We start from the raw sequence: 12272 nt of genomic DNA, 5'->3' as shown, positions 1-12272 counted from the left end.
CTTTAAGTATTTTAAATTTACAGTACTTCTTGAGTTCTCTTCATAAACAAATGTTCCATCACTAATCATAACCTGAAACTATGGAAATATATAAAGGCATACAGTATTTTAATGCTTAATATACCACTGTAATTAAAGATTGAATTTATTTTCTTTATATGCATACCACAGAACCAAACATCATTTTTCTTTCATCACTGCTGTATTATCATGAGGAGCAAATGTTGTACTTTCTTTTTGTTTTGGTGTTTCTTTTTAACAACAAAGAATTTCAAATGTCTTTCTCAGAGTTTGTTCCACAAGTAGTAATCAACTAATGAATAAATGAATATAACCACTTTTCAGAACTCCAGAGGACAGCGAGCAGTGTGAAAGCCTGATTCCTATGCATGGTGTTTCTCAGGAGGAAGGAACTAATTGTTGTTCATGAAGAATAGGTATAAGACCACATTGTTATGTGTTAATGTGGATTTACCATTTGCAAGCTTGGTAACTAGCTGCATGTATGAAAATCCATTACATTTCTGTGCAAAAACCCACATTATGGAACCATGAAAGATGAAACATAGGTCGCCTCAAGCAAATTAGCCTCATCCACCTTTAAAATGAAAATTTCCTGGTTGAATGCATATTGTTGTTTTTCAACTTACTTTCTTCTACACATTTTGTGCAGATGTGAAAATGCATTTCAAAATGACAATAACTGTAAGAGGCATAAGACTGATGCTCTTTGTAGTGTAGCCAGATTTAAACCATGATAAATATCATAGAATCATAGAAAGGTTACAGGGCGGAAGGAGGCCATTCGGCCCATCGAGTCTGTGCCAGCTCTATGCAAGAGCAATCCAGCTAGTCCTACTCCCCCACCCTATCCCCGTAGCCCTGCAAATTTTTTCTTTTCAAGTACTTGTCCACTTCCCTTTTGAAGGCCATGATCGAATCTGCCTCCACCACCCCCTCGGTCAGTACATTCCAGATCCTAACCACTCGCTGTGTAAAAAAAGTTCTTCCTCATGTCACCTTTGGTTCTTTTGCCAATCACCTTAAATCTATATCCTCTGGTTCTTGACCCTTCTGCCAATGGGAACAGTTTCTCTCTATCTACTCTGTCTCGACCCTTCATGATTTTGAATACTTCTATCAAATATCCTCGCAACTGTCTCTGTTCCAAGGAGTACAACCCCAACTTCTCCAGTCTATCCACGTAACTAAAGTCCCTCATCCCTGGAATCATTCTAGTAAATCTCTTCTGCACCCTCTCTAAGGTCTTCACATCCTTCCTAAAGTGCAGTGCCCAGAACTGGACGCAATACTCCAGTTGTGGCCAAACCAGTGTTTCATGGCTACCATATATACTAATTTAAAAGTAATTATATTTTAAGCCAGCTGTAATTCTGGCCTATCAGTGTTTTGGAATGTTATGAATATATTACAGCCATTAAAGAAATACACTGTAGCATCGTGTATTTAAATATACTGTATTTCATATTAGTTAACCTCCTTCACTCAGTATCAAACACTATTCACTCATTTGCTAATAATTCCACACTACATTCATCAACTTCCATCAGATCATATGTCCTCAGTGCACACCCAGTCCTCTTGGAGTGCAATGACTGAATCACTACATCTTGCTTTCCTCCCATGTCCTTCAAAAGGGCAATTAAAACCTTTTAATCCCTTCATTCTAGTTCATAGTTTCTTCATGCTTCTTGCAAGTCTAGTCACCTCTGATAGTACCACCTTTAATTCGCCTTCATCTATTGACATTTTTGGTCCCATTAACTCAAATGGAAATTGTATATCTCCTCTGTTGCTACAGCTTCCTCCGAGAAGCTCAGTTTTCTCTACCAGATGCTTGTTTTGCCCTCAGTAGCTTTAAATTCTCTAATGCCCCATTACTCCCATATATGGAGAGGTCTTTTTATTATCTCTGTCAGTCTTGGACAGAGTGCAGCCAAAGGTTTGTCACCTTCTAGGCAATCCCTCCTTCGCGTTCAGCCTTCTCCCACACAATTATACCTTGTCTCTCTCTTGTCATTGTTCCTTTGAAGTTTCCTTTCTTACTTCATCTCTTACCTGCGTGCACTAGCTCCTTCCAGCATCTTCAGTTAAAATCATGAGTCATTGTAAAGTCTCTACTCTAACTTATTCTTTCTTAGGACCTCAAAACTGGAACTCTTTCTTCTAATTACTCTCTTCAATGTACTAACATCTGAGCTTGGCATTGTCTTATTAATGCTTCCTGATTTACCTCCATTTTCACTTCTACTCTTTTGAACCTTGGTGATTCCCTACACTGTGGTCTTGGCCCCCACCTTGGTTTCTCAGTAACATTTTTTAAAGTTCTTGTTATGTTGCTGTGATGACAACATAACACATTTTGTGATTATTGCAGCACTGAGGCACTGAAATCACTCACAAAAGATAAAAAATAGAATTTGTAATTTATTACTTTTAAAACATTTCTATGTAAGTGGCAAGTCAACCTATCCTAATTTACACTTACACAGCTCAGTGTATTTGTATCTGCTTGTTTTGTTCAAGTACCATTTTCAAGAGGTTTTGTTGGCCTCTGTTCCATTACAAGCTGATAATATACATTAAAAACTACCCCAATGTGTGTATACACTCTGAAGCCTCTGTACCATATTTTTTGAGCTGATGCTGATCTTTTTTAATTGAAAGATACTTTTGATGTGTATTTAAGCATCCTCAAAGAACTGTGTGAAATTTATTGATATTATGAAACATGAATGCAATCTGATTTAATATGAAGTGATATAATATGAATAGCATCTGATTTTTAAGGTTAGGGAAAAGAAATTCAACTGATAAGGTTTTTGTTTTGTTTTTGTCCCCAGACCGAAGATGAAACCTTAAAGTACTTTTGTGCTCAGACAATCTCCTGAAGTTCTGATGGACCCTTATTCTTTCAGTGCCTGTTCAGACATCTTATCCACAAAATTTCAAATCATTTAAGACCCTGCATACATTTATAAACACCATATGTTGAACACATCTGTGGATTACAAAAATTTTCAGAATTACTTTCATATCTCTAAAGATTGTTATGGAAAACTCAGCTTTCAATACAACCTATCTGCCTTACTGAATGTATTGAACCTTCAAACACAACTTGAAAATTTAACACTATTTTGTGAATGTGAGGATAAACTTGATTCTGTTTCTGGATCATTGTTCTGTCTGTAGGTTTTTGGAACATGCTAGCCAGTCAAGACTGAAGAGGTGTATCTAAAGTAGAACATGTTGAATCAGTAATACTATATTGATTCTTCTAAGAAAAAAAAAGGGAAAATCATTTTGAATGAAAACCAGTCCAATTTTAGTATTGTGTATGCATCATATTAATCTAACCAGGAGGAAAAATCAAATGAGTGTTCACAGAAGCAAATGGAACTTACAGCTTTGAAACACGGTTCAAAGGACAATATTGCTACGGTATTTTGAATTACCTGGTTAAACAGTGGACACACTACATAGTCTGTGTTTTCTTCGAAGACTGATTCAGATTTCAGTATTCTTAGTACTATAAGTTTCAAAGTGAATATATCTCTGATCTCTATTAAAACTTCTGTTAAGATAAATTGGAATAAATAAGATTTTTCTATATATGTTTAATTCCAAGAATTTGTGGTTTCAAACCATGTACAGAAAATCTGCATTTTTATTGTTCGAGAAGTTATAGTTTCTGCATTCTTGTACCAATCGTATACATTTCAATAATGTATTTTTATTATGGTGCTTCTACAGTTGTTTACACCATATGTGTCCGTAATTCTCAGGAACCCAGTACAGTCCAATCAGCGGTCCCATTTTTCTACCAGATCATGTAAATTTACTGATGTACTGAGAGGCTGTTTTTAAAAAAAATAATCTGTCAGTCCTCCATTTTTGGAGTTGGAGTGTTGTACTTAATTACAAGAAGATCAGGTTTTTATAGCCTGCTTTAAAAAAAAATCAGGCAATCAATGATATACTGTATTTCAACCAAAATTTTCAGTACTAATTTGTATGCTAAGTAGAACAGGCTTGTGGAAATACGATTTTAGTTCAGTGTGGGTTAAATACTATTTTATAGATCAAAGTTCTAGTGACTACGTCCACTTTACTTATAATTTAGAATTAAATTATGAATTGAATTTAATCCCTGGTAGTTGCCCAGCACAAAATATCTTGTATAATTCTGATAGTAAGGTATTTACGTTTGTATGTAAGCAAAACTAGTGCATTGTACTAGTTAGTTCACTGTAAATTTCCAGTGTAATATAAATATTTGATGTGAAATGTTTTAAATTTGTGAACATGAATGTTATTTATTGTACAGATCTTATTAGTAAAGAGATGCACGCAAACACTGTTTCATCTTTATGGAGAGAAGTTGAACACAAAATCAACAGTAAATTTATGGTAAACCCTACTGCTATATTAGCAGTAAAGATGCTCCTACTTTTTCCAATGATTCACTTGTATTATTCCATTTAATTCTAAGTTAATTAGGACAGATCATTGGTCATGTGATCAATTTTATACCCAAAGAACTAAAAACAGCTAGAATACAAAATGTTTAATATATTAAGTGATTCTTTGGTCTGAATCTCAGTGATTTTCTTTAGTCTATTGCTGATTTCCAAAACTTTATTATATTTATCCAGGCACACACTTAATGCAAGTAAGTTTAAGGTAAAATGTTGTAAAATACTAATTTAGTTAAATACCAGGAGGAGGTTCTTTTTCACTGGATTATCACAATTAACTGATTCTTTGGAAACCACAGAAAACATAAAATTAGAGTCCCTCAGGAAACTGGTACAATCATAATATAATTTGTCTTTTTCTAAAAATTGTTTGTGAGAATTCCCTGAGGGCCTGGAGGGCACCCTCGCATTCATGGAGCTCATGGAGGGCACCCTCGCATTCCGTGCGTGCACATCGTGAAATTTTAAAAGCTTTTGGAAGCCACACAAGAGCTTCCTCAGGCTTTATTATACCCCTGAATTGCATAATAAATTTAATTGGTCCCACAACAAATTACACGTGTTTTCTGGCCTCTTCACGCTTTGAACTGCTCGCTCGTAATAAATGGACACTTCTGGGCTTCAATGCTGTTCGTTACTGAACTTTGATTCTTAAAGCTGGAACTGATTGTTTTTTGCAAGTTGAATTTTGCTGCCTTGTTTGACTTGTCACAATGCTGTTTCTGCATTATAGCTTTTGCATTACTTTTCTTGTGCTGTTGCTGCTGAATTTGTGCCACATAGGACTTCATTTGCACAGACCTGTAGTCACCGCACTGGCTGCCAGCAGCTGTAAACCTGAGCTCTAATCACACTGCTCATCAAAGGTATTTCATGGAATCAACAATGGCTGTCGTGGATTTGGAGGAAGAAGAGGAATTCAGGCCGAGGGAAGAAAGACAAATGCTCTTGGAGGCTCACACGTACGCCACGCACTCAAAATTGGCCCAAGAGGCATGGAATCTAGAGAATAATGAGTTCAAACCCCACCACCAGGGAAGGAAACCTGCTGTCCTTAGCCGGTCTGCTCTATATGTGACTCCAGTCGCATACCGGCGTGGTTGACTCTTAACTGTCCTCTGAAGTGGCCTAATGAGCCACTTAGTTGTATCAAAATATTACTGTGGACTGCAACAGTTGAAGAAGAAGGCCTACCACCACCAGCTTCTCGGGGCAGCTAGGGAAGAGCAATAATTGCCTGCCTTGCCAGTGATGCCCACATCTTGAGCATGAATTTTTTTTAAAAGAACAAAGTTTTCAGACCAAGACACACCTAATTGGCCATTTCTGAGAAGACCTGCCTTCACCATCTCCATTTCACAATGCAGGCTATGACAGAATTTTGCCTCAACTGGAGCTTGACCTGTAGACAAGATCTAGCGCATGAACAGCCCTCCATCTTGCTGTGACAGTCCCCTCAGTTCTGAACTTTTAAGCAGCTAAATCCTTCCAAAACACCACTGGAGACATTTACCACGAGTCCAACTTGGATCCACTGATGTATCATGAACGTCCTGTTTCTTGGGAAACACTTCCATCACTTTCCCTATGGAAACAAGGCAACAGCATAAGGGGGTGAAGCAGTTTTACCTGGTAGCAGGCTTTTCTAAAGTTCAGGGACTTATTGATGGCACACAAGTAGTCATCAAGGTCCCTAACAATAACCCAATTGCATAAAGGAACAGAAAAGCGTTCATTTCATCAACGTGCAGGTGTTGGACCACAGGAACAGAATAATACAGGGGAATAAACAGTACCACAATTTGTAACAATGATACCTTCATTTTATGCCAGTGCAATTTCAGAGAACAGGCAGACTAGATGGATAGTTTCTAGGGGGCCAGCATCACTCTCTGGAGCCCTGGTTATTAACATGAGAGAAGAACAGCTGAATAGAGATCAAAAGGAAATACAATGTGGATCGTGCATCCACCTGAACTCTGGAATATTGAAACAGATTCTGCTGTCTGCACAAATCAAGTGATGTACTGCTCTAGAGTCCCAAATAGGTGTTGAACGTTGTAAGTGTCTACTGTAATCTTCATAATTTTGCAGTAGTGAGAGTGGAAGCCCATAGCGATAGGACCAGGAAGGTCAAGCTGCAGGAAGAAGTTACAATAAGAGTGTATTGTGCAGCCAAGAAGGCTGATGTGTCAGGATTGACAGGACTTTCATTTAAAACTGCATATGTGGCCCTACATAAACAGTCCTGTGCGCCTCTCTGTATAGAGAAAATGTGCCTCTGAAACTGAGGAGCCTATAAATTGGGCTGTGCAGTGCACGATTTTCGGATGCTAACTGCCCACTGAGCCCCCTGTGGCAGGCAGGAAGTGTGCGCCCATTTCTGGCCGTAAGTACACTGCCCACTATATTGAGAAAGGAAAAGAAATAGGTGTCCAGGACCCATGCTTGAAACAGCCATTAGGCCCCTTATTTGCATATGCAAAGGAACTAACTCCTACTTGAGGCCACCAATATTGGTTTGCCCTGAGGCAACCCACGCCAGTGCCAGCGCTAGCTCCACTCAGCAAAAGCAGACCTTGGGACCGCCTGCGGACTACAAGGTAAGTTCTTCACATTTACTTACCTGAATGCAGAGCCCGGTGGAATAGGACTGGTCCTCCCATCCCCAATCACACCATTCCCCCCCCCCACCCTGGCCTACCATCCCGGACCCGCGATCCTTCCCCACCCCCGGCCTATCCCTTAGCCCCCCCACGGCCTCCTCTCCCAACCCCCGATCCTCCTACGTGACCCGTGCACTCCCCGATCCCAGACCTGACCCGTGGCCCAGACCCAATCACCTGAGAGGCATTGTGACGCTGGCAGTGGCCCAATCTTGCACTCCTGTTCGCCAGCGGGCTCTTCTCGCGGCTCCATTATAATGATGCCAGAGGCCCAATATCGGGCCTCATCACTCAGACACAGGGCATGTACCACCCTGCGCTCATGTGGGGTCCAAGAGTGGAGCCATCCGAATTTCTAGGCCAGAATGCCTTCAAAGCTCGGGTCCATAATTCATATTTTAAAAATATACTTTATTTTGCATTGCAAATAATGATAAAAGTGATAAATCATGCATGTATTACTTAAATGGAGATGTAGCACAAAATGAATCACTGCAGCTTTGATTTGACTTATTTCCAAAATCTATATTACAGGAGATCAAAGAGAATAATAAAATAACTTTTAGAATTTGCCATTGTTAAAAGTGGGTCATTATTCTGTATGACTTCATTAATCTGGTAGTGTTACTGTGTAGCCATCATACAGTGTAAAAGCAAAAATATTTTTGCTTAAAACTAAGTGGGGCAGATTTTCGATTTCAGTGTCATGAAGAGGAACATGGCAGGGTGGAAGTGCTTAATGCCAAATTTGGGTCAAATCTGAGTAAGAAGGTTGTGGGTTCAAGCCCTCATTCCAGGAATTCAGCATGTAATCTAGGCTGCAACTACAGTGCAGTACTGAGGGAATGCTGCATTGTTGAAGGTGCTGTCTCTTGAATGAGATGGTAAATCTAGATCCCGCCTATCTGTTCAGGTAGATGTAAATGATCTCTCAGCAGGTAGTTGTCCTGACGTCCAGGCCAACATTTATCCCTTAACCACCTTCAAAAATAATTAATTTGGATATTCATCTCATTTGTTGTTTAAAATCTTGCTGTGTGCAAATTGACTGCCATACTTGCCTTCATAACAACAGTGACTACACTTCAAAAGTAATTAATTGGATATGCAAGCTTTGTGCAGCTAGCAACACCACCAAAATAAATCTGCACGATCCACTAAGCCTGGTGAACAGCAAAACATTTTTCTGCTAGCCTTAGCAAATCTGGTAAGTTTATTTTTGTTTCACCACCAATGACGCACGTCAGCATGGCACTAAAATGGACGTTAAAATACCATTTACTGCTCCAGAGTTTGAAGAGTATGGATCAGGCTATGGGCAAATACATGATTTTGCCATTTCTATCCCAGTACAGTTACTCCAAGTTATGTTAAACCTGTATAGAACCTTGGTTAGACCACACTTGGAGTATTGTGCACAGTTCTGGTTTCCATATTATAAAAAGGATATCGAGGCATTGGAGAGGGTGTAAAAAAGATTCACAAGGATGATACCAGAACTGAGAGGATATCCTGATCAAGAAAGGCTGAACAGGCTGGGACTTTTTTCTCTAGAAAAGAGAAGGCTAAGTAATGACCTGATAGAGGTCTTTAAGATAACGGTAGGGTTTGATAGGGTAGACGTAGAGAAAACGTTTCCACTTGTGGGGGGAGTCTAAAACTAGAGGTCATAAGTATAAAATAGTTGCCAATAGAGAATTCAGGAGAAACTTTACCCAAAGAGCAGTAAGTATGTGGACCGTGCTACTACTAGGAGTAGTTGAGGCAAATAGCATAGATTCATTTAAGGGGATAAGCACATGAAGGAGAAAAGAATATAAGGGTATCCTGATGGAGTTAGATGAAGTAGGGAGGTAGGGGCTCATGTGGAGCATAAACGCCAGTATAGACCAGTTGGGCCGAATGGCCTGTTTCTGTGCTGCAGTTTAGATGTAACTCAGTGTAAAGTTCACTCAGCAAATGCCAGTGTCAGATTTGATATACATATAGCTTTTTGGAATTGTAACAGGTACATTCTTTTGTTATACTGCTTAGCAATGTTTTAATTGATTAATGCTTCTGTTAACACTACCTTTGTCAATGCAGAAATCTTCTCTTAATCTCTTAATGCCCTTCTCCCGGGGTTATTGAGAAGCGCTTGAACATTTACAGAACGAAAGCTGATTATGTCAAGTTTCTTGAAGAAATTTCAACTTATTCTTACTAGAGGGCAGTGCAGTGGCACAGTGCATCAGACACAGCACAGTATAGATGGAAGGCAAAAGCAGTTAGCTGGCAGAAGCTATTTCAAGCCTCACTGAATTATGGTAAATGACTCAGCGAAAAAGGAACAAACTTGAATGAGGAGCTGGCAAAAAAATGGTGTGAACACATTTTGACTGCAATGCAAACATTTACATCATCCTGATAAATCTATAATCACAAAAAACCACAAGTATAGCCACTAGTAATTGTAGCAAAAGGAATTTACCTGACTAGTATCACATTTATATATTGGATTTCTATCTGCTTCAATCATTAACTCTGGTATTACATATTATATTATTTGGACTTTTATTGTTCTGCCTGCATTATTGAAAGCAAAGCCCAAATAGGACTAGAACAGAATTTTAAGGAATGACATATAAATGACTTGGTAGAAATAGTCCAGTCAGCCCAACCAGTCCATATTGGTGTTTATCCTTCACATGAGCAGTAGCCCTAATCCCATGTGGCTGCCCTGTTCCCATAGCGGGGTGGATTTCCTCAGCTTCTCCCGCACTTCTGGTGAAGTTACAGCGGAGGAGCAGTTCCGAGGAAATTCTCCGCCATGGTCTCCTCCATTCAATCATTAGCTCTGGTATTACATTCCCTCGGCATCACATCTTCTGTGTAAAAAAAAAAGCTTCTCCCTCTGTGCTAAATCTCTTCAGTCTTTACAGTAGAGGACACTAAGAATATCCCAACACTGGACAAACAGGGGACTCTCGGGGGGGAGGAGCTAAATACGATTAAAATCACTCAGGAGATGGTACTCAGTAAAATAATGGGACTCAAGGCGGATAAATCCCCTGGACCTGATGGCTTCCATCCTAGGGTCTTGAGGGAAGTGGCAGTAGGGATTGTGGATGCTTTGGTGATAGTTTTCCAAAATTCCCTGGACTCAGGAGAGGTCCCGGCAGATTGGAAAACTGCTAATGTAACACCGTTATTTAAAAAGGGTAGTAGGCAGAAGGCTGGAAATTATAGGCCAGTTAGCTTAACATCTGTGGTGGGTAAAATTTTGGAGTCTATTATTAAGGAGACAGTAACGGAACATTTAGATAAGCATAATTTAATAGGACAAAGTCAGCATGGCTTTATGAAGGGGAAGTCATGTCTGACAAATTTGCTTGAGTTCTTCGAGGATATAACGTATAGGGTGGATAAAGGGGAACCAGTGGGCGTAGTGTATTTAGACTTCCAGAAGGCATTCGACAAGGTGCCACATAAAAGATTATTACTTAAGATAAAAAATCACGGGATTGGGGGTAATATTCTGGCATGGGTGGAGGATTGGTTATCGAACAGGAAGCAGAGAGTTGGGATAAATGGTTCATTTTCGGACTGGCAACCAGTAACCAGTGGTGTTCCACAGGGGTCGGTGCTGGGTCCCCAACTCTTTACAATCTATATTAACGATTTGGAGGAGGGGACCGAGTGCAACATATCAAAATTTGCAGATGATACAAAGATGGGAGGGAAAGTAGAGAGTGAGGAGGACATAAAAAACCTGCAAGGGGATATAGACAGGCTGGGTGAGTGGGCGGAGATTTGGCAGATGCAATATAATATTGGAAAATGTGAGGTTATGCACTTTGGCAGGAAAAATCAGAGAGCAAGTTATTTTCTTAATGGCGAGAGACTGGAAAGTACTGCAGTACAAAGGGATCTGGGGGTCCTAGTGCAAGAAAATCAAAAAGTTGGTATGCAGGTGCAGCAGGTGATCAAGAAAGCCAACGGAATGTTGGCTTTTATTGCTAGGGGGATAGAATATAAAAACAAGGAGGTATTGCTGCAGTTATATAAGGTATTGGTGAGACCGCACCTGGAATACTGCATACAGTTTTGGTCTCCATACTTAAGAAAAGACATACTTGCTCTCGAGGCAGTACAAAGAAGGTTCACTCGGTTAATCCCGGGGATGAGGGGGCGGACATATGAGGAGAGGTTGAGTAGATTGGGACTCTACTCATTGGAGTTCAGAAGAATGAGAGGCGATCTTATTGAAACATATAAGATTGTGAAGGGTCTTGATCGGGTGGATGCAGTAAGGATGTTCCCAAAGATGGGTGAAACTAGAACTAGGGGGCATAATCTTAGAATAAGGGGCTGCTCTTTCAAAACTGAGATGAGGAGAAACTTCTTCACTCAGAGGGTGGTAGGTCTGTGGAATTTGCTGCCCCAGGAAGCTGTGGAAGCTACATCATTAGATAAATTTAAAACAGAAATAGACAGTTTCCTAGAAGTAAAGGGAATTAGGGGTTATGGGGAGCGGGCAGGAAATTGGACATGAAGCTGAGTTCGGATCGGTCAATGCCCTGTGGGTGGCGGAGAGGGCCCAGGGGCTATGTGGCCGGGTCCTGCTCCGACTTCTTGTGTTCTTTAGATTTGTGGTTGGGATCAGATCAGCCATGATCTTATTGAATGGCGGAGCAGGCTCGAGGGGCCGATTGGCCTACTCCTGCTCCAATTTCTTATGTTCTTATGTTCTTATGTTCTTACAATTTAATCTTATATCTATATTCTCCTTGTAAACCCTTCAACCACATAAATCTGTCTGTTTCTATCTATTCTGCCCCATTCCTTCATAATTTTAAGCACCTCTATCAAATCATCTCTAAATCTTTTTTTAAAGAAAAACAGCCCAGCTTTTCAAGTCTTTCTTTGTATTTGTATTTCCTCATTCCAGGTAGCATCTTATGGAATCTGCACTGCACCATCTCTATTGCCTCAACATTCTTTTTATAGTATCTATGTCCCCTCATTAAAGACCACTCAATCAGTGGAATCAGTCAATTTCTATTCACTCCGTCCCATCCATTCATAATTTTAAACACCCGCTATTAAATCACCCCTTATTCTCTTT

The 12272-nt window shown here is 39.9% G+C and overlaps 1 protein-coding gene across 4 annotated transcripts in view; it reads left to right on the top strand.

Annotated features, from left to right (window-relative positions):
* Nucleotides 1-4317, top strand: part of LOC137323596 (solute carrier family 35 member F5-like) — a 105900-nt gene extending 101583 nt beyond the window's left edge. For 3 of the 4 annotated variants that reach the window (XM_067987269.1, XM_067987267.1, XM_067987268.1), the window contains 2 exons: nucleotides 346-437; nucleotides 2865-4317. In XM_067987269.1, the coding sequence (XP_067843370.1) occupies nucleotides 346-430 (85 nt within the window). In that variant the 3' untranslated portion in view covers nucleotides 431-437; nucleotides 2865-4317. The remainder of the gene's footprint in view (nucleotides 1-345; nucleotides 438-2864) is intronic. The other variant, XM_067987270.1, reaches the window with a different exon arrangement.
* Nucleotides 4318-12272: the final 7955 nt, after the last annotated feature.

Source organism: Heptranchias perlo, chromosome 7 (assembly GCF_035084215.1).
Source record: "Heptranchias perlo isolate sHepPer1 chromosome 7, sHepPer1.hap1, whole genome shotgun sequence".
In the NCBI taxonomy this organism is placed as follows: domain Eukaryota; kingdom Metazoa; phylum Chordata; class Chondrichthyes; order Hexanchiformes; family Hexanchidae; genus Heptranchias; species Heptranchias perlo.
The sequence above is the reverse complement of the archived record's forward strand: the minus strand, read 5'-3'. Positions and strand labels throughout refer to the sequence as shown.